Source organism: Silurus aristotelis (genome assembly GCF_946808225.1).
Source record: "Silurus aristotelis genome assembly, chromosome: 4".
NCBI lineage: Eukaryota > Metazoa > Chordata > Actinopteri > Siluriformes > Siluridae > Silurus > Silurus aristotelis.
The window spans coordinates 2,368,267-2,390,900 of record NC_139577.1 but is presented as its reverse complement, the minus strand read 5'-3'; the positions used below and the strand labels follow the sequence as shown (position 1 = coordinate 2,390,900).

At 42.2% G+C, this 22,634-nt stretch overlaps 2 protein-coding genes across 5 annotated transcripts in view; one reads left to right on the top strand and one right to left on the bottom strand.

The window, feature by feature from the left end:
* The window catches only part of micu1 (mitochondrial calcium uptake 1), a 36,655-nt gene extending 35,602 nt beyond the window's left edge, over positions 1 to 1,053 (bottom strand). For all 4 annotated transcript variants that reach the window (XM_083540481.1, XM_083540482.1, XM_083540483.1 and 1 more), the window contains exon 1: positions 791 to 1,053. The gene's annotated coding sequence lies outside the window, so the exon portion shown is untranslated. The remainder of the gene's footprint in view (positions 1 to 790) is intronic.
* A 10,148-nt stretch (positions 1,054 to 11,201) lies between these two features.
* mcu (mitochondrial calcium uniporter) overlaps positions 11,202 to 22,634 on the top strand; it is a 37,420-nt gene continuing 25,987 nt past the window's right edge. Inside the window, exon 1 of the mRNA XM_083540501.1 lies at positions 11,202 to 11,446. Within this exon, the coding sequence (XP_083396627.1) occupies positions 11,336 to 11,446 (111 nt within the window). The 5' untranslated portion in view covers positions 11,202 to 11,335. The remainder of the gene's footprint in view (positions 11,447 to 22,634) is intronic.

Below are 22,634 nucleotides of genomic sequence, written 5' to 3'. Positions count from 1 at the left end.
GGTGGGGTGGGGTGCGATGTCAACCAAAAAAACACCTACAAATCTTATCGTCATGCGTTTACAAACTTTGGTGTAACTAAAAGTGACACATTTTAACAACTTCTTGAGAAGTTTGAGGTTTATTTTATTCACGCTGAATACGTTTTCCACCACGGGGAAGTCAGAAAGTAGACAGAAAATAAGAGAAGGACCAGCTGCTCTAACGTAAGTGATATTAAGTAACGCCTGAATGACGTCACGTGACATCAGATGTAAACATAAAAGGATTAAAAAGCATGAATGTATCATTTCTCTGCTGTTTTCTGTTTTAGATGTTTATTATACCGAGCCATTGAGGTCCATATGAATGAGCTGTTGCTATAGAAACGACATGGTATCATGTATTACTACTCGGGGAATAAAGCATTTTAATAATCGACTTTTGACATGTGATAGCATGAAGAAGTCCTGATTCCTCAGCAAGTACAACTTTTTTTGGTAGAAACATAGAAATTCTGGAACTAGGAGATAGCATGCTAGTTAAAAAACTTCAACCTGGATTTTATTGAGCTAAATCGGTGGCTAACACCGAAATGCAAAGCTACCCGAGTGCATATTAGCTACAAAAACACGTGCATTGAAGCATATTTTATCCAACACCCACATATTCTTCACTTTTTTCGCTACCTAGTACCGCTAGACACACATTAACACACGAACCGACCAGGACCAATACTAGCTTGCTAGCTCGCCGTCCTAGCATACTACCAAGCCCGGCTAGCTCTCACTTCTGTCCACACTGTTTACTCACTTCGGTCCGTTGAAGCACCGGGATAAAAAGAAGTAGAAAAAGACCAAAACAAGCCGGGTTCTCTTGGAGAAACAATGTCCTGTCTGGGTTAATTCCGTCAATCAGTCCAAATTTCTATCCTTCAGGGAAAAGAGAAGCTGCGCGTCCAGAGAAGAGCAGAAACACAGTCAGGGACTCAGATCCTACGCACTCTCAAAGCCGCATACTAACCTACTGCATAGGGCGCTCGCGACCTCCCTGCGTACTACACACTCATACTGCATAGTGTGCAAGTGTGATTCAGGGTGCAGGAAAGTGACTGACGGAGGAAATGAACTGAAATCCGGCTCAAATTAATTACTTTTAATTATAAATACATATTTATTTATATATACACACAATATATGCTATATATATATATATATATATATATATAAATGCGGATGCAAATGAAATTAACTAAAATGAAGCTAAATGAAATAAATAAATCTCTCTCTCTCCATGATGTTATTATATCTTTTGTATATCATAAATAAATATATATAAATTTCATTATACATTAAATAAAATGTATAAATTACCTGGTGTGAAACTTAAATTATATAAATATGATGACTGATTACTACTTTGTTTTGCATGTATACATTTCATCTAATATGTATGTACAGTGAGGAAAATAAGTATTTGAACACCTTGCTATTTTGCAAGTTCTCCCACTTAGAAATCATGGAGGGGTCTGAAATTGTCATCATAGGTGCATGTCCACTGTGAGAGTCATAATCTAAAAAAAAAAATCAAGAAATCACACTATATGATTTTTAAACTATTTATTTGTATGATACAGCTGCAAATAAGTATTTGAACACCTGTCTATAAGCTAGAATTCCGACCCTCAAAGACCTGTTAGTCTGCCTTTAAAATGTCCACCTCCACTACATTTATTATCCTAAATTAGATGCACCTGTTTGAGGTCGTTAGCTGCATAAAGACACCTGTCCACCCCATACAATCAGTAAAAATCCAACTACTAACATGGCCAAGACCAAAGAGCTGTCCAAAGACACCCGAGACAAAATTGTACACCTCCACAAGGCTGGAAAGGGCTACGGGGAAATTGCCAAGCAGCTTGGTGAAAAAAGATCCACTGTTGGAGCAATCATTAGAAAATGGAAGAAGCTAAACATGACTGTCAATCTCCCTCGGACTGGGGCTCCATGCAAGATCTCACCTCGTGTTGTCTCAATGATCCTAAGGAAAGTGAGAAATCAGCCCAGAACTACACGGGAGGAGCTGGTCAATGACCTGAAAAGAGCTGGGACCACCGTTTCCAAGGTTACTGTTAGTAATACACTAAGACGTCATGGTCTGAAATCATGCATGGCACAGAAGGTTCCCCTGCTTAAACCAGCACATGTCCAGGCACGTCTTAAGTTTGCCAATGACCATTTGGATGATCCAGAGGAGTCATGGGAGAAAGTCATGTGGTCAGATGAGACCAAAATAGAACATTTAAGTCATAATTCCACTAAACGTGTTTGGAGGAAGAAGAATGATGAGTACCATCCCAAGAACACCGTCCCTACTGTGAAGCATGGGGGTGGTAGCATCATGCTTTGGGGGTGTTTTTCTGCACATGGGTCAGGGCGACTGCACTGTATTAAGGAGAGGATGACCGGGGCCATGTATTGCGAGATTTTGGGGAACAACCTCCTTCCCTCAGTTAGAGCATAGAAGATGAGTCGAGGCTGGGTCTTCCAACATGACAATGACCCGAAGCACACAGGCAGGATAACCAAGGAGTGGCTCTGTAAGAAGCATATCAAGGTTCTGCCGTCGCCTAGCCAGTCTCCAGACCTAAATCCAATAGAGAATCTTTGGAGGGATCTCAAACTCCGTGTTTCTCAGCGACAGGCCAGAAACCTGACTGATCTAGAGAATATCTGTGTGGAGGAGTGGGCCAAAATCCCTCCTGCAGTGTGTGCAAACCTGGTGAAAAACTACAGGACACGTTTGACCTCTGTAATTGCAAACCAAGGCTACTGTACCAAATATTAACATTGACTTTCTCAGGTGTTCAAATACTTATTTGCAGCTGTATCATACAAATAAATAGTTAAAAAATCATACATTGTAATTTCTGGATTTTTTTTTTTTAGATTATGTCTCTCACAGTGGACATGCACCTACGATGACAATTTCAGACCCCTCCATGATTTCTAAGTGGGAGAACTTGCAAAATAGCAAGGTGTTCAAATACTTATTTTCCTCACTGTATGTATATATATATATATATATATATATATATATATATATATATATATATATATATATATATATATATATATATATATATATATATATATATATATATGTGTGTGTGTGTGTGTGTGTGTGTGTGTGTGTGTGTGTGTGTGTGTGTGTGTGTGTGTGTGTGTTTGTGCATATGCCTCTGTGTGTATATACAGTATACAGATGTGTATGTGTTTATTCAAGGATGAAATGAACTGAAATTACGCTAAAGGAATTAAAATAAATACTAAATGATTACAATTAATGATGATCACTTTGTTTTGCATGTATATATCTTATATATTATTATGTACAGTACTGTGCAAACGTTTTAGACAGGTGTGAAAATATGCTGTAAAATAAGAATTCTTTTAAAATTAAAAGTGTTAATAGTTAATTTTTTATCATTTAACGTAAAAGAAAGTAAATGAACAGAAAATCCAAATCAATCAATATTTTGTGTGACCAAATAGTTGTTGAGTAACTCGATAGATCTTTAGACTGTTCATCTGGAACCATCGTCAGTTGGACAGAGTGGTCTTTATTTGAACTCCAGCCCGAGGTAGGACATCGGGATGAATACTAAAAATCAGATCGGAGGATCCGAAAAGAAGAAACTGGACACTGTTACGTCAGGGGCATGAAGTCTCGTCACACACAAGTATACATGCACAAGTATGTATTGTAAAAAGTACACAAAAAGTATTGCTCTCCAGTATCAGGACAAACATTATCATTAATAATTGACCAGGTCTGAACTGCTAAGTCAACAGTACTCTGTACATATTTTCTGTGTGATGTGTTTACAATACAATGCAAAAACACATCCGGCAGTCTGCAGTACAGTACATCAGCTTTATTCACCACTGAAATCCTAATGTATCAGATATTATAGGACACTTCTTATGGACACATCTTCCAAAGCTCACTCTGTAGAAACAAGAATCATGGTACATCCTGAACTGTATCTATCTATTGGCAAGTGCATTGCTTTTGTATTGTCCTATTAAATGCACTGTGGCTTTAGAGTTTCAATATATTATCCTACTGTGTACATGTATTGGGAAAGGGGATGACAATTTATGACGGTCATGATAGAAGCCCTGATAAATGAGTAGGCATGGACAATTATTTAATAGCGTTTTTACTGTGGTAGATTTGCACATCAAGGGTGTAGTAAGAAACACATAGGCTCTTAAGGCAAGCCCAATAATAGAAGCATAATCTACTTAAACATGCTGTGATGTACTTACTGTCCTGCACTGGGACTTACTGTAAAAATTCACAGTTTTCACTGCTGATGTTGTCTTGCTCTGAGCTTCCCCCTGGATCTTGATATTGTGGTTTCAGTTTGGATGGATTTTGATATTGTGGTTTCAGTTTGCATTAAAGTGTCTTTATCAGCAGCCAACATCTTTAGCTACTACAGGCCCTTTTCTGTCAATGAATGTCATTTTACAACATTCTGTCGACTTCTAAATCCTGTTAGATGGGAACCACCGGCACCATTCTGACCCCTAACAAAAAATCAGTACAGCATTATGGGGGAAATCACCCACCAGTGGGAGTCTAATTGTTGGGTCATTTCCTATCATTCAGTTGAAACTGATCAAGCTCCAGCTGCTGAAATCCCTTCAGTGACTAAATAACCATCTTGAAGGAATCAAGATTAAACTATGGACGGTTTGCTGACCTGAAATAACATCACACTGCTCTCACAATGTTGCACAGTGTGAGTGCACAAACATGAGACTAACGACTCATGCATATTCATAGAATGCCAAAAGCGAGACAGAGGAACAGAAAATACCTGTCATCCTCGCCGGCCTCTGTTCTATTTTCCTCAGTCCTTTAATAGGCATCTTGCCCGGCATTGAGATGTAATTTGTAGGGTGGTGTTATCACACACTCGGAATAAAATTAGGCTCTCTTTTCAGCACATTTTTTTGCTGATTAACCAAGTGTGAAACAGGATCCTCCTACACCGATGCGTGCGTTTCAGTCCTTCTGTACCTTATCCTTAACAAGCTCGGCGTTTAAGGCACCCACTGAACTTGGAAAAATGAAATTATAGAGAATCTAGCTTTGCATTTGATTTGAATATAGCCCAGAGCTGGGTACAAATGGGTATAGGGAACAGACACAGTGCAGCGGGTTTTGAGAGAAGATGATGTTGTTGTTTTTTGTATCAGGCTAATTAGGTATGCATTATACTGACATTATACTTGAACATTTTATTATCAATAAGTTCACAACTCACAACAAGTGTCACAAACAAAAAAAAGAATCCCTGTTCACCATGCTGAGACCAATCATGAGTTTGAGTGATGTATCTGAGGTTGAACTGTGGGAACTCAGAACACAGAAGCAGATATAGATATTTGGAGTTGGTAACAAATAGATAAATATACACAGAAAGTAGCAATGTTTTACACACCTAGTTTCCAAGATACTATTTCTCCTTAATGAGCTCGAGCAATTGCTTAAAAAAGTGTATCCTGACAGAAAAATACTTGATCAAAAGTTTTCTTAACTAATTATTCCCAGCTGATCACTGCCACACCGGATCTCTTGATCTGACTCAACACACTTGGGGGCAAATCACTCTAGCACATTGCACAAGTAGGTGTAAATATGGTATGCATCATCTATCCAAGGGTTCATTAGTATTTGCTTGGTCCGGCTTGAAGGAAGTCCTTCACAGAACAAATTAATGAATACGGCAGTCAAGAGGCACAGAAAAAAGTACACAGGTGAAGCATGAAGAACTACAACAGATATCAAGTTACATGTACCACACGACTGGCAATATGCGTGTGTGTGTATTTTCAGAGGAAAGAGAGTTGTGCGGGTTAAAGTGTACACTTATCTCACTTGGACTCTGACATTGTGCACACACCTTTCATTTAGCCTGAAAACCTCAATACTCTAAAATGTACCATACTGTGAAATACACACAAAAAAGGTGTGTTCTCGTTTTAGTAGTATCCAGGTAGCCGGGTGTGGAATAGGTGCAGTGAAGTGTCTAATTACAACAACCCTGTATAATAGATGGAGTCTTGCGTTGTTTGCGCTTTAGTACAATAAATATTTAATGCGGGCTAAGTGAGGTATGTCGTATGCTTTCCCTGTTGGGCAGCCACGCCTGCCAGGTGCTGCTTTTAGTTCGTAGTGCATTCCTGAATCCTGACTTTAGGGTGTGGCCGTGTAAAAGCATTGCGTCATGGAAAGTTTAGGACACCAGGCATGGCTGCTGTTCTCTGCTTACTTGTTTCTGATGGGCCTGTGCTTGTGTGTGTGAGATGAAAGTGTAAGAAAACGTATGAAAAACATCCGTCAGAGCCAGAAAGGCTGACAAAATCATTTTTGTCCATGAATATGTTTTAAATTATTAGTTTATTCTCTTCATTTAATAGCGTTTATGTATACGTTTGAGTTTCTATCCAATCAGATTTCAGCCGTCACATTACATCCTGCCGGGGTCAAAAGTATCAATCTGCCATCAGGCCAGCAGTGTGAGCATCTCATAAACTCTTTGTTGCTTAAAGTTGTTGCCACTTGTTTACAATGAGGCTCCCTAGCTGGCATCCAATCACGTCCGCATTTTCACACCCTTTGATTGGATGGTCAGAGCGTGCACCAGTCAGATCTCTCAAACCAAATCTGTCGTAAACTGCACAAGCTCAAATATGTCTGTGTGGATTTGGACTTTTACAAGACGGACTTTTCAAGAAAAGCTGGACATCGTGAGAAAAGGTCGGCCAAAACAGTTCAAAACAGTTACGCTTTTTCATGAACCATTTATACTTTTGTGTTTTCTTCTTTACCATAGAATTTCCACAAAAACACTCAATTTGCCTTTATTTCAACCCCCCAGGAAAACCTTAATACACACAAAAAAATGCTTGGAAAACCCAGGGTAATTTTATGAGGTTAATATCAATGCTTCTGATATAGATGATGTATGCAGGCGGTGCAGCTGCGGCTACAGTGAAAGGAGACGTGTTGAATTGTGTTCATTGGGTTTCTTGCTTCACGCTGTATAAGATTCCTGTCTCTAATGCAGCACTCAGTTATACTGCGTTTCTCTATACTATTGATGCTTTCTATCATGTGGTGTTATACTGATGGTATTAAGAGGTGAATTGGTTTAGGTAGGACACCACTGAAGGCCTAGGGGTAAAATGCACAGCATTCCACTGCAAGAAAGAATGAGAGAAAAGCAGGGTGGGGATGGTGAGAATGGTTGTCCTTTCTGGCTCTGCAATTTAACATATCAGTTCATCTCACTGCTCATAGACTCACAATGTCAGATCATTAAAACTTTATTAAATGGACAAATGAGCCATTAAATTTTCTTACTTTTTGTCTGCTTGTATCTTCTTATTTTGATGGGTGTGAAAATCTCCCATGGCAATGACTCAGAGGTAAAGTAGTCAAAGTGTCAGCCATGTATGTAGGCTTTTGTTGTCAGGCAGGGGCCCTATGGGCTGAGCAACAGGTGTGAGGCAGAAGTGGTGTGATTGTGTTTTAGTAACGCTCGTGTGAAGCACACAACCACGAAAGCTGCTCCTCTCTCATTAATGGTAATATATATTTATATATTCCAAATTCATCTCCGCTCACATTCAGCACAACTCCGGAAGTATTGGTTTTAAGACAAATACATCACCATATTTGTTTAATAATAACTTTCTTTCGGCTTCTCCCGTTAGGGGGCGCCACAGCGGATCCTCCGCACGTTTGATTTGGCACATGTTTTACGCTGGATGCCCTTCCTAACGCAACCCTCCCCAATTTATCCGGGCTTGGGACCGGCACTGAGAGTGGCTGGGGATGGTTCCCTGACCGGGGATCGAACCCGGGTCGCAGCGGTGAGAGCGCTGCATCTTAACCACTAGACCACCAGGGGACCACCATATTTGTTTAATAATACAGAAATTATATTCAGTTGAGCAAGATGGGTTCCTTGTGTGATTTATATTTTTTTTCGTTGAGATAGAAATTAAAAATAAATCAAAGCTTAGTCCTTGTTAATGGTTTCCTGTGGTGAAATGGCATATTTTTTGCTGCCCTACAAAGCCATAAAAGACTTGAAGGGTTTATTAGACTGCTGCACACAAGAATGAAGAAGTCCAGAGCAGTCCGTTCTCATCTCGTTTCATTTGCTCATAGTGTTCTTTGTGAATTGCATATTGATTACCTGAAAATTAAAATGATTCCCTCGGCAATCCTGAAAGTTTTCACGTTGACTATTTATTGATTCCTAAATGTAAAAATGGAAGAAAACATAAAAACCCCTTGCTGAATTCTGACGAAATTTTATTGAGCATATTATCAGACTGCATGATAAAACAGATAGTAGGAGCAAACACCACGCGTTATCTCCGGTGGGCGAACAGTCCAGAGGGACAGACATGTGACGAACTCAGCTAGGAACTTGCTTGTAACTTGTAAGACTAAACTGGTAAATCAGTGTATACAGTAGTGTAGTCTTTTTCTATAAAACACAATATAGAAGAAACTCTATATGTACAACTCAGAGGGGTGTAATCGATAGTATGCAGCAAGTCCATGCAATATATCTTAACATCAGCATGTTTTGCACACATAAATACTAGGCCTCATATGCTACAGGGAATTGTGTCCAAGTCAATCCACCACCTTTTTCTCTGGGGACGACCAGTTCCATTGTGGCTGCATTGTGGTCCCTGTCTCTTCCACCTGATTTGCATTTAAATTGCATCACCCCTGCACTGCAGCACATTGCACCTGGGAGAGGATGAGACCTGGACAGCTGGGGCAAGACAAGCAATAAGAGCCACTTGAGTCCATAACAGCAAGCTTGTCATTTCCCATCCGAACACTTGATCAAGCTGGACGAGTGTGAATCAACTATTGTTCAAGGGCAACGTCTCTGGTATGGACCTAATAAAAAAACGCATGGGAGGAAGGAAAATTATCACAGCTGATAACACCGGGTGTGTGACGGGAACACACCCTGGATGGGTCATCAGTCCATCATCTACACACACATTCTTTCACACCCAAGAACAATTTATTTGATCCAATCCAACTACATGTATGTTTTTGGGAATTAGGAGGTAACCAGTGAATCTGGAGACAAGGAAGCAAGAACATGCATTTAAAGAGAGAAACCATATATAAGATAGGAACCAGATCCTTGGAACTGTGACATAGATGCATAACTATACATTTGAAGCTCATGCCTTCACTCATCTCAGAAGTTCAGCTGAGGCATGCTGGTTTCTTCCAATAAGGTGGTTCTTCTTTCTTCAGCTCTGCATGGGCGATATGAGCCTACATCGGGTAAAGAGTAATACACGTCTCATAGCGCCAGTGCAAAACTGAAAAAGGAAGACACGCAAGCAGCAGTGTATATTAGATTTCCTTCCCCAATATTTCTTTAATGAGCATTTGGCTTGAGCACGGCTTAGATCTTCTCTCGTAGCCTATTCTTCATCTCGGTCATTAGTCGTGCTACAGGAGGACTCATTAACTGGTCCAGATACACCAATGAATCACCATATCGATAAACTGTAAGCTCAGTATTTTACATTAGCCTGTCGTGTGCAAGTGTGAGGAGACAAAAGCATGTGGTTTTGTCTGGTCGATTAAATCAAGCCACCTACCATCCTGAAGAATGATCTAATGATAGAAACTTCTGCCAAGAGAAAAGGACACGAGGTCTTTGCGGTGACGTGACGGGCTGCAAACAAGCATTCCAGTGGCAAGCCTTCTCTGCTGGCCTAAACTCCATCAGAATCACTGACTTACGTTTTAATATATTTTTGTCAATGAATGTGTATTAACGTATTCCCAATAGTCAATTCTCTTCATTTTATACCGTTCCATAGACATAGAGACATACTGTAAAGTGTCTGTTTATGTTAAAGTTTCTATCCATTCTATATCTATTTCTGGGGCCATCCAGCAGGCGTTCGATAACATCGTCGTTTTCACGTTCTTCGATTGGATAGTCAGTGCACTAGTCAGAGCTCGCAAACCGCATCTGTAGCAAACTGCACAAGCTTCAATTTATTCATGTGGATTTAATAGCTGTTTATTCACAATGTAATAGCAATATTCCACAATGGTTGACAGAGGAGAAGAAATTAGTAGAAAAGAAAGAACATACACTTACAAGGACATTTACAAGACGGACTTTCAAGAAAAGCTGAGGAAAGGTCGGCCAAAACAATTCAAAAGTTAGGTGTTATTTTTTTTAATGATCCATTTATACTTTTGCGTTTTCTTTTCCGTAGAATTTGCACAAAAACACACAATTTGCTTGCATTTTAAATCCCTAGAAAAACCGCAATGCACGGATAAAAATCCATGGAAAACCCGGGATCATTTTATGAGGTTAATATTGACGCCTGTGCTAGAGATGATACATGTGGGAGGTGCTGCACTGGCTGCATTAAAAGCAGACTTGTGAAATTGTGTTCATTGGGTTTTGTTGCTAATGACATTCATGCTCGCTGTATGAAATTTCTGTCTGTGATGGAGTGCTCTGCTATGCTGCGTTTCTCTAATATTGATGGTGTCATAATGATGGCACTAAGGAGGGGATTGTCTCCGGTGGAACACCACTGAAGGCCTAGGTGTGACATGCACAGACCACCTCTGATCCTGTTTTAAAAATGCCTCAGGTACGATTCATGAGTGAAAGGGAATGAAAATAAATGTAATAAATGGACGCTGTGAATAATAAGGATAAAGTTAATACATGCATTAAGTGCTTTCCAATTGCTTGAAGGACCTCCCCCCTTTGATCGCTGGAATCCCGCGGGCTCTGATTGGCTGCGCGGGCCGCGTAAGCACCGCCCATTCGAAAAATAGTCTTGCTTATTGGACAGGGGTGAAGGGCATGAGGCCGGCAGGTAACCGTCCTGGTCAATCAAATCGCAAGTTTCTATATTTCAAAGGTGGGAAAAATATATATATATTAAACAAAAAATGACTAACCGTTTGGGTTGTCATGGTAACTCTGTTACTCTGAAAGTCCATTTTATTAGAGGGAGGAAAGCTTCGGTTCTGTTCCGCGCTTCTTGTATTGAAATGATCTGAGCGCGTGCCCGCGCGCGCGTGTGCGTGCGTGTGTGTATGTATGTGCGCGCGCGCGCGTGTGCGTGTGTAGCAGCCCAGCCCAAGCAGTACGCCCCGTTCCCCCCCTCCTTCCCTTCCCTCGACGCTCTTCCTCAGTTCAGTCCGCAGCAGCTGCCGTCCGGCTCCACGGTTTCTCCACCAGACATGGCCGCGAAAGTGTGCAGACTCCTGCTGTCCCGGAGCAGCGTCGCCGTGGCTTCTCCGTTCCCCGCGCTCGGTGTCTCCTCACACGGGCAGCACCAGCACCCAGGAACGGTAAGGAGGACGAAAAGACCGAAAGGAGCGCGGGATAGGGGAAGGGATATGATACATGAAGGGTGGATTCTTCTGGTCCGGTACCGTCCTGTGGATGAGGAAGTAGCGAGCTGACTACTTGTGTCTCAGTGTGTACCGGCGTTTGTTTGATTGTTGTTGTTTGTTTTGTGTTGTGTTGGTTGTAAGCAGGTTGTAAGGATTATTCCGTTGTGACACTGCAATATTTTGCTCTTCAGCTCGGTCCCCCCCCCCCCCCTTTACACCACCCCCACCACCCCCTCACTACACATCCAGCAAACGCAAATGCTGGACGTGTTCGAATCCCGTTTCCGTGTTCGGCTGATCGCTGTAGGAAGTGGAAGCTTGTTTTTTCTGGATAACCTTGAGGAAAAACGCAACAGAGTCCGAGCCCTCGCAACTTTTATTTGGTGAATGAAAGGAGGGCGAAGCGAGCACGCGCATTGAAACGCGCGCGTTCACGCACACGCGTGAACACATACCACACACACACACACGTATAATATAGAAATACACACGCCCACACACGTAAAACAATGTTTGTGAGGACCTCGCCTTTTGAAAGGATTAATTGCGCATACCCTTAAAATTATATTAAATTAGTATATGTTTACAGTAACCAACATTAACCTTGAGAAATAAATAAACCAAAATAATTTTGTTTGTTTAAATTAAATCCTACAGCCACTACACGTTCAGGTATCCTTATGAGGACCAGGGAAATAAGTCCTTCCTTGTGTGGACACATGGTCCACTGTGCTAATCAGAACCTTCCCCTATGATCTAGCAGTGCTTTTGTTGAAACTGTGAATCTGGTAAGGCAAGCCGAGTGTTTCCTGAGCCTCTGCAGTGATTGTGTGTGTGTGTGTGTGTGTGTGTGAGAGTGAGTGAGAGTGTGTGAATGGTGGTGGTGCTGCAGAACTCTTCGATGACCCTTGAGCAATTCTTTCCTCTCTTTTTCTCTTACACACTCACTACGCCGCCCCCTTTTCTTCCTCCTCCTCCTTCTGTACGACGTGTATTTAATCTCCTACATAACCGACACAAGATAGACTTTGCGTTCCGGGTTTCCCTCGACACCTTCCAGGGTATTTCCCCGTTTGGAGTGGATGGTTTTGTGCTCCATTATAAACGTAAGGGAATAACCAACCCTGCCTGGTTTGTGTTAATTGTGCTTATCTTTTCCTGCCAAATCATTAGCGAGTATCTTTGCTGCATGTGCTGACTACGTAACTCGTCTCTCTCTCCAATACTTGGAACGAACCCCAGATCGACAGAGGATCCATCTGTAGCTTAGCATATCGGCGCTCTTATTTCACGTCACACACGTGGTATTTTTGGCCCTTGTCTGCCTATGCAGGGGTTTCTCACAAGGGGAGCTGACGCAAAGCCGAACAGGAGCCTGGAAGCAGACGACCGCGTACAGACAGCCGAGCTCGGCTTTTCTCCGTCTGTACAAACGTGATCGGCGTCCACAGCAGTGCCTGCGTAGTATTCGCCTGTCTGTTTACAGAGCTTATAACAGCCAGTCGAGCAGTTTGTGCTTTTGCTCTCAGGTGGCCTAATCCAATCCAGAAGTTACAGAGTCAGGACTTTAATTCACACATCTTTATCCGCAGTAGCACCATGGGGAAATATGACACGGAACTCCTATTCTCCCAGATCTATAAGCTGTACTTAGGGCTCTGATCCTGTTCTTGACACTCATATTAGACCTCCGAGACAGACACTTAACCCGCTCTGGCTTTGTATTTATGCAACCGCTCTATAAAGGTGCCCCCGTTTGAGGGGAAACAAACCCAAAAAACGACCACTTAGAAAAGCCACCTGCCATAAATCACGATGTGGGTGTGGACGCAGCACAGGGCTATCTATTATATCAAAGCGCCGTCCTGACTAAATCCGGTCCGCTCTTTACGACGTGTTTTTTTTTTCCGGTTTTCTGCGAACGTGTGCGAAGGAGCAAGACATGCTCGCTGATCCCTGTCAACCTTATGGCACATATAATCCGATCAGGATTAGAATAAGTTAATTAACCCCTGCTGCTCCGATCGAGCGAGGCACTGCGGCGATCGCATCAGCACGGAAAGAAAGTGGCAGCTCTAAACAGTCAAAGAACACCACTGAGGAAGTCACGCTGTCCTACTGAGGTGGTTCATTATAGTGGGCCCTGCAAACCAAGAGCTGCTGCTTCATCGAGTTCCTGTAGCGTTCATTGTGCTTTGTTTTTTTTTGTTTTGGCTGAAAGGCTGCATTTGTTGGTGATAAATCAATGGAGAGATTATAAACTTTATAATCACCAATATTTGGCTGAATCTTTTTCCATGTTTACTTTTAGCCTCAGAATCCTGACAGGATTGGAACCCAGTGTGACCATCGACTGTTCCTGCTTAACATTTGCCCACGCTGTGCTTGCTTTTTTGCTCACCACAGATGTAAAGTGTCGTTATTTAGGCTAGTTAATTCTACCACTCATTCTGAAACATTTTTTCTTATACTTCCTAAGGAACAAGCTGCACAGATGCTCTCAGCCACTTACTGTATGTTTGTTTGGATATATTTTATAGACTGGAGCTTTTCAAAATACTCAAAGCAGCCCATCTGGTGCCAACAACCACAGAGATCCATAATCGTTCCTATTCTTGCTAATTCTAATGTTTGTAATGGAAGTGTTAACTGAGTGGTTAAGCGTTTGGTCTTTGCCTCCGAAGGTTGAGAGTTTAAATCCTGGCCACATCAAGCTGCTATTCTTGGGCCCCTAAAGAAGGCCCTCAATCCCAAAGTTTCTCATCTGTTTTAATGTGATAAATTATAAGTCGCTCTGGATCAGGAATGCCGGATGCTCCTGCCACACGATTGGCTGATTTGGATAATTGCATGAATGAACAGGCACACAAAAATGTACTTATTTAAATTGCCCCTCGAGCCTACTCCACTGCTTGACTGAACATTTTATTATCATCCTGTAACTACCTGCTTGTACCCACACTCTGAACATAGCTTTATTATCCTGGACTTTGAAATCAGCTCACAGGGTACTCTTTTATTGGCGGTTTGACTTGCCTGACTTTTAAAGGCTTTTATTATTTATATTATTCCTATTATTATTTTCCTCAGGGCTCCTTATTTTCCTCATCTATAAGCACCACACTGGTAATAACAGAAGTGGTCTTAGGAAATTTCACTTCCGAACGTTCAGGGCAACATTTAGCTGAGCGCGGGAAAAAAAAAAGTCAATAGTTAATGTTTAAAAATCATTGACCCGTCCTTTTATAAAGATTAGTCTATCAAATCCGATCAGGGTAAAGAACACATTTATCAGCAGCAACCAGACCCAAAAAAATGCGTGCCTCTGAGATGATGAAAATAAATTATGTCCAGCACAGGGAGGCATCTCTACTTACTCAACTCAAACAATCTTATCTAACCACTTAGAGTTCTTTTTACTGCCTTGTTCAAATTGGATGATTTTATAAAGATTTATTTTTCCACGTCTCCTCAAGCGATGAAACTCTGCTTTGACAGTAATGAAATGACTGCTGGACGTGCGATTTTGCTATCAGGTCATATTTTTGGACTGTTTGAGTGGCTCTTTGTTTCTATGAGGGGTTTAATATCTTAGGGATAAATGTAAAAAAAAATTTACCCACCAACTCGAGGTGAGATCTGCATATGAATTCGTAGACGTGTATCAAGGGGGTGAAATGATCAGCTGACGACTGAACAGCAGTTTAGGTTTAATTTGGACAGAGGAAAACACTGAACCGGTCGATCCGATCAATCTGGGTAGTAAAACCTGTTCATTCAGAGGGTCGGCTGTAGAAGAAGCTGCACAAGATCAAAGTCCAATACTAATTGGTGCACGTTTGGTAGTAAATGCTACAGCTTGGACGTCAAGAATTTGAGAATCGGACGATGGGAGCACTGGGGGCTACGAAGGGACAGATTTTGACTGACAGTCTTTCGCACTGCGGCCCACACACACCCACACGCATACATTCATTCATATTATGGGGAAGGTGTTTCAAACTTTTTGTTCACTAGAAATCTGTTAGACTTTTATTTTGTGCAGCTTCTTCTATTGCTCAACCTCTGAATGAACCGTTACTATGGAAACAGTAGTATATTAGAAAAAGGGTAATAATATAAAGCTATATCTTTTGATCAATCAGAATCGAACAGTGTGATGGTTTAGGATCTATGCACTGGGTATTTTCATAAGGGTTATTTCATTTCAAGCTGTTTAGAGAAACATTGTGTTCTGCATCCTTTTATTCCACATTTAGTCGAAGGCGAGGATGAGAGCCGTCTGGACTCGAGAAATATTAAATAAGGAACAGACTTGAGGAAAGAGCTCGAAATACCACTCCTCGTTCTCACAGGGGTTTAGAAGATTCACAAGCTTCACGAATTCTTTCCACGAGAATTACTTAGGTTATTAAAACGACCGTTCGTCCATGACCTTCAGTTCGCATGCTAATAGGACCCGGTGAGTTATTGAAGCTTTCGGCATTACAGTTTCGAAACGCGTTAAAGGTCCGGGACCTCGTCTTCGTTCGATAGGGAGTTCTCGTGCCAAAAACGTCCCAGAGCCATTGATTTAATTAGCTGTCTGACAGAAGTTGCTCTGTGTTTGAATTCTGTTTATGATTTTGGATGAAGGGTTGTGTTCGAGAGGGGATGTGCTACCAGTGGTTCATAATTTCAGTTTTCTGATTACCTGTACTGAGTAGAGGTAATCTGACCATCACACCTATATATCTATTTCAAATAAGGATGGATTCCTTTTTGAGTTTTCTCAAGGTTTCTTCCTCAACATCTAAGATGGTTTTTCCTTGCCACAGTCGCCCAGGCTGCTCATCAGGGATAAATACACATCATTCACCTTAATTCTTAATGCTGCTTTAAAGCAATGTCCATTGTGAAAGCACTATAGAAATAACTTGTCTCGACAAATTTGCAAGCCTTTTAATTAGGCTTTTGTTTGCTGTATCGGGCTCAAAACTTTTGGGATAAATAGAAAATTTTTCCCCCTTGAAATGATTTAAAATGTCATTTTTCTCTCGCTAATGTGTAACACTTTAGAGCGCAGAGCAGAACAGGCCACTGTAGGTGGTCAGAACAGGTGGAGGTCATGATGGTCAAAGTGAAAGCTCATTGCTCAGGGCCCTCTGCCTTTCTCCGCAGCTCTTCACTGCTAACGTTTCCCAGCAAACTGGATTCGAAGCATTGATGGATCTCTCAAAACACGCTGCTGGTTACCTTTCTCATCCCAGGGTGCTAATGCGACGGATTATTGCGCCGATGAGAAAAGAACCGATCTCCTTTAGCGGCCGAAGATCCGAATTCGGCTTTGCTGATCCAGGCTCTGTACAGGAAGGTTACCCAGCTCAACTGTGAGATATGTTTGAGATGATAGCAGATGGGAATTGTGGCTTGCTGATTGAGTGTGTGGGTGAGTGTGTTTGCATGATTGCATGCGTATTCGCAGGTCTGTTTGCCCCCCTGTCCGGAGACGGTGTGTGTTCGGCGGTGCGATCATGCCTCTCCGACATGCCGCAGATCGATTGTTTCTTTTCTCGTCCTTGTGTATGGAGTACTATCCTTACAGCAGAGGTACGGATAGTACTCCATCAGCTATGAACGGAATCGACATAGAAAACGAATCGATTTGATCAGATTTGAACTCACTAGCTCTTTATTGTAATCAAATTTAGATGCGGTCATCTTTTTATTCACCTGTATGGAGGATTTAATAGCGATGAACTAATGTGGCGTTCAAGAGATTCAAACCAAAATGTCTTTCTACACACGTATATTCTTTTCATTGATGTGTTATCTTACACTCTCTCTCACACACACATGCGATATTGCTTATGTACCCACAACAGGATTAGCAGTCATGTTCCATGCGCTTTCACACAGTAATTGGCAACGCCTTCGAAGTTCCAGCATGCAGCTCCTGCGCTTGGAAAGTAAGCAGATAAGTGCATGGGAACTGAAATAAAACCCTCAAAACCCTCTTCTATTGTGTCTAAAGGGTGCTTGAAGATCTGTGATTAATATGTCCAGCATATAAACAAGATGCTTAACACAGTATAATACAGTATATATTGAAAAAATTTAGTATTATGTGCTTTTTGAACATCTAATCCCACATTTAGTCTTCAATTTGATGTTCAAATAAGATTCACTTTCTTCTGGGAAGACGTTCTACTAGATTTTGTGCTCCTTTAGGTCCCAAGTGTGTTAGTACTGATCAGGTGGAGTACTGAGGTGAGGTGAGGTGAGGAAGCCAGGGCTGTAATCAGTGTGAAAAATCCATACCAAAGGTGTTCAATAGGTTTGGAGCTCTATGGAAGGAGATCTTCCACTCCAGCTCATGTCAAGCACATCTTCATGTGTGTTCAGTTAAAGGGAAGATTTGATGACACCGCATTGAGATATTATATGCAATTATGTTGTGACGTCAGTTTGGGGAAGAACCACAGATTGCTGGCTTTTTGTCCATATAGTGTATCTAGTGTACATGACTGCCAGAGAGGGAAGCAAGAAGCAGAACCGGAGCATGAGGAAATCGTGGCTTTGATGTTGATCAACACGCTAATATTCTGCTTCACTAAACCGTAAAAGCATTAAAAACATCCATTTCTCTCAAGCATGGCAGCCGGATCGATCCCGAGCTCGGGTGCACTTTTAAATGTTCTCCCCGTGTTAATGTCCATCTCTAATCTCCTCTTGGAACATGCTGGTAGCTTGGTTGGTTTTGTTAGGTGTGAATGAATGTGTTTGTGCACAATGCCCTAGAAGATCCGTGGTTTCCTTTCAACCTTTTTTTCTGTTTGAAGACGATAATCATTTGTCCAGTTTGGGGAAGAATTACACACGGCTGAAAAAGTCAGGTGTCCCGATACTTTTGTCCATATTTTCCCCAACCGTCCTGTGTGTAAGCCCAGAGCAGTCTGAATCAGCGTCTAGTCTACGTCCTGATGTCTGTGATTGTGTTGGAATTAGTTGCCAGTACAACTGCATGAAAGAAAGCCGACTCTATGGATACCTGCAAAACACCGCTTCTTACAAGCCTCGCCACCTGCAAATATCTCACAAGGATGTGGTGTAGCGTCCCGCTCGATTTCGCCACGTGTGTGTGTGTGTGTGTGGGTGACCTAAAAGTCCCAAGGACGCAGCCAGCCTGTCTCGTTCCATTTGCCCTGCTTAGCCAGGCGTTCACTCCCCCCTTACGGAGCTGCAGAGAAGAGAATCAGGAAGAGAGAGAGAATACTCTCCTACACACTTAAAGTCTCGATTGCCAGCGGGAAATCAATAGAACTACTCGCACATCGTCCACCAGTAGCGAAGTGGTACTGGGGAGGAAAAGAGGGTTCTTTTTCACCGGTTAGGCGTGTTACCTGCCGCACGCTTTCTCTCTGAGGTTTAGGATGCTCTGTTGCAACCGTGACGACGCATTTTCCGTACCATTCGCCTAACGACGTCCTGTGCACACGAGTAATGGACGTTAAAACGGAACACCTGAGCATGTGCCAAGGATATATTTTTTTTTAGGTATTTAGGCTGACCATTGTGATTCTTTGTTATTGTTAGTAGGACATTTTGCTTCACTATCGTCAGGCAGAACGACTGCCAAGGTTTTGTAGCAAAGCGCAAACAATGAAGCAGAGCAGGGACAGGGTCACTTACACGAATACACAATCCAGCATGAGCAGACTTGTCCCTTTAATTGTAATGATTTCATTGAGAGCAACTTACAATTGAGAATGAAAGGCCCTTGCTCAAGAGCCCAGCAGAGGAATTATAATGGTGCTGGGATTTGACCTCCTGACTTTCCGATGCCTAAACCACTGAGCTTCCACGTCCCGAATTCATCTGAATCCAAAAATGCCTTAAAATGATGCCAGCTTATACAATGAATTCGTTTTTTGTTAGTAGAAATGTATTAAATTTATTTACACTTAATTCTATTCGCTATAACTGTTTACATGCGTTTGAATATTTTATTTGATGTTATGTCTGATACAAATACTCAACCTTCTTGAAAAAACCTGTAGACCCTTTTTGTCAAAAACGGATAGCTCCTGCGTAGACTAGAGTTTGATCGATGTCGAGCGTCAAAGGGATCAACCTCAGATCAGCCCTCGCTGTTATTCAGACTCATCTACACATGACACCGGTGTAACGGAGCGCTAATTGGCTCGATCTGCATCGACAGGGACTTGATTAGCGCGATCAGTCGCTCACCTTGCGTTCCTTTGCCAAAGAAAGGCCAACCCGGCTTTACAGCTTGGCTCAAATCTGCCCTGAGGGATGGATTTGTGTGTGTGTGTGTGTGTGTGTGTGTGTGTGTGTGTGTGTGTGTGTGTGTGTGTGTGTGTGTGTGTGTGTGTGTGTGTGTGTGTGTGTGTGTGTGTGTATAATTCAAGACTGCTGTGGGAATCTGTTTGAGGCACAGAAAAGAAATATTAAGTAATAATTCAAAGGGAAAGGGAGGAAGTGTGATGGACAAAGTTCTCCTGTGGGGGTGTAACTGATAACAGACCCAGAAAGCAGGGAAGCAGGGACGGTTTATTAGAACTGTACAAATGCTCGAAAATCTCAGGATTTGAAGACCAGGCCTGTGGCTGGTTAACGCGAATCCCGAGCGAAAGCGAAAACACGTTGACTGCCAGATGTTCATTTCTTTTTTCACTTACATCCAATCAAGTGTGCAAAATTCCCCACAAGTTTTACTTAAAAACTTTAAATTATATTTAGCATAATACGATGTGAACGTGTACAAAATAAAAGTAACCGCACCCCCAGGTCTCCTCACCTCACCTACATCAATACCCTGCTATCACCCTTGAATCTCCACACAAATCTTCACAAGCACACTCCAAAATCTAATGGAACATTTTCCCAGAAGAGTGGAGTTTATTATAAAAGCTAATGGGGACTAAATGTTGAACCAGGATGTTTAAAATATACACACCAATCTTGTGCTCTGGTGTCCGCAAACATTTGTTACTATTTGTAGGTGTTGAGTACTGATCATATCTGGCAAAACCATGCCTTCAACCAAACACTTTAACAAACCCTAACGTTCAACCCTCGCCGAAATCCACGTCTCCACATAACTTCCTGAACCTCCACCGAGTTCACCAGGGTCCCCCCCCCCCTTCCTCTAAACAGTTAGCTGAATGATGTGATTGTTTTAGTCGTACAGACTTACCCCCCCCCCCCCCCCTTAATGTTTTAAATTCAGCAAAGTGAGCATGCTGCCAATCCTTGATGAGAAACTACTGTGATTTGAGTGTTGGATTGCCATGTGTAGGAAGTGAAACTTGTGGAATAAATGGGAAAATGGCAGCCCATAAAGGCATGACCTGGAAGTCACATCAAACGTTTGCTCCTGCCGGTGCCCGAGTCGTCGGTGCTCTGGGTTGCGGCTTGGCTTTCAAAGCTGCGAACACGCGCTGCCTTCCTCATTCCTCACCACGGCTTTCCGTTTCTGTAATTACTACCAGGATCAGGTTTCACTTCAGTACATACATGGCGTGCTGCAGCCTTCACACCCTCTGTTTCGTCCACCCTCTCAGCTCTTAGCGATCGACAATAGAGAGTCACTGCAGTAAAAAACAACTAGCACAAAATCGGATTGCGTGTGTACGTGTAGGAGTGGCTGTTTCAGGGGCGGGGCATGTGGTATCTGAGGCACTCATTTGTTGTTTGTTTTTTTCGTTTTTTTGCGGTGTCTGGGCAGTTTCAGGTTCATAAGCAACGCTTTGGGTGGGTCTTATGGGGGGAAGGAGGCTACTAGATGAGAGATGTTTGCACTGCACTGATCTGTCAGAATGTCAGCTGAACAGGAAGTATGCTGCCTGCCGCTTTCTTCGAGCTGTCAGGGTGATACAAGTTCAGCGTCATGCACGTACACACACACACACACACACACATGCACACGCATACACTCGCACAGACCTCTTACTCCCACACACTTTGTGTCCCAGCTGGTTCGAATGTCACTGATCTTATTGCAGTGGGAGTTTGAGCTGATCCAGGAGATCCCATGATACACAGCGTACAGAAAATCTCCACTTGGGAACACCATTATATTTAATGACTCAAATGGCATTGTGGGTAATGTAGGAAAACTGAAAATAGACCAGCATGCCCATAAACGTCCCCAGGCATGCCAAAGTAAGAGTCCGATTTATTGCGAAAATAAATCTTGGACTGTCACGTGTACATCAGAAATGCTGGTGGATTGCTGGTGTTAAAACTGGCATTTTATAACAGTAATTCTATGTTCCGAGTTCTTCTTACTATCCCATGTTCCAATAGTGAATTCACGCTCTAGAGTAAAGATCTGGAGGTGAACCTTCACTGTAGTATTGTATTCACCTTGCATTTATCCCAGAGCATCTCAATACGCAGTGTTCTGCCCCCCCGCCCCTCGGAAGGACTCTGAAGACTGGTCACATGCCTGTGTCCTCTAACCAGCTCTGATTTTAAACCTTCACGCTGACTTTCTCCACCACACAAGAACATCCTGAAACCTCTCTCACAATAGATTTTCAGCATGGCACATTTTTTGCAGACCTGCTGCGTCTATGGCAGGCAACCGGATATGATAAATGTACAAAAAATGTACGATCTGTTTCCCGTACGCATTTTAACGCTGCGTTGTAGAAAACGGCTCACGGTTTGATCAGCGGCTCTTCATTTTTTTGTATTTTCAACATGCCGTATCGATCTCTTCGAAAAAGCTCAAACTAAAAACTTGAGCTTTGGGCCGCAGTGACACATGAAACTTTGTAGTATACGTTTTCGGTCTACATTGGAGTTTGAATGTGTTGAATGGGACATGAGACGTGTGGATTTAGACTCCAGGGTCCCTGAGTATGGAGGATTTAGACTCGAGTTTAAGACTTCAGGATGCCTGAGTAGGGAGGGTTTAAACTCTAGTTTTAGACTCCAGGATGCTCTAGTATGGAGGGTTTAGACTCCAGTTTTAGACTCCAGGATGCTCGAGCATGGAGGTGATATTGTTTCGTTTATACAGTTAGGTTAAAACTGCTGCCTAAACATCTTGTATTTAAGTTATGTAGAAAAAATTAGGCCTTGAATAGAATCAGAATTGGAAGAAAACAAACTCTCTTTAGTGTTTACATCT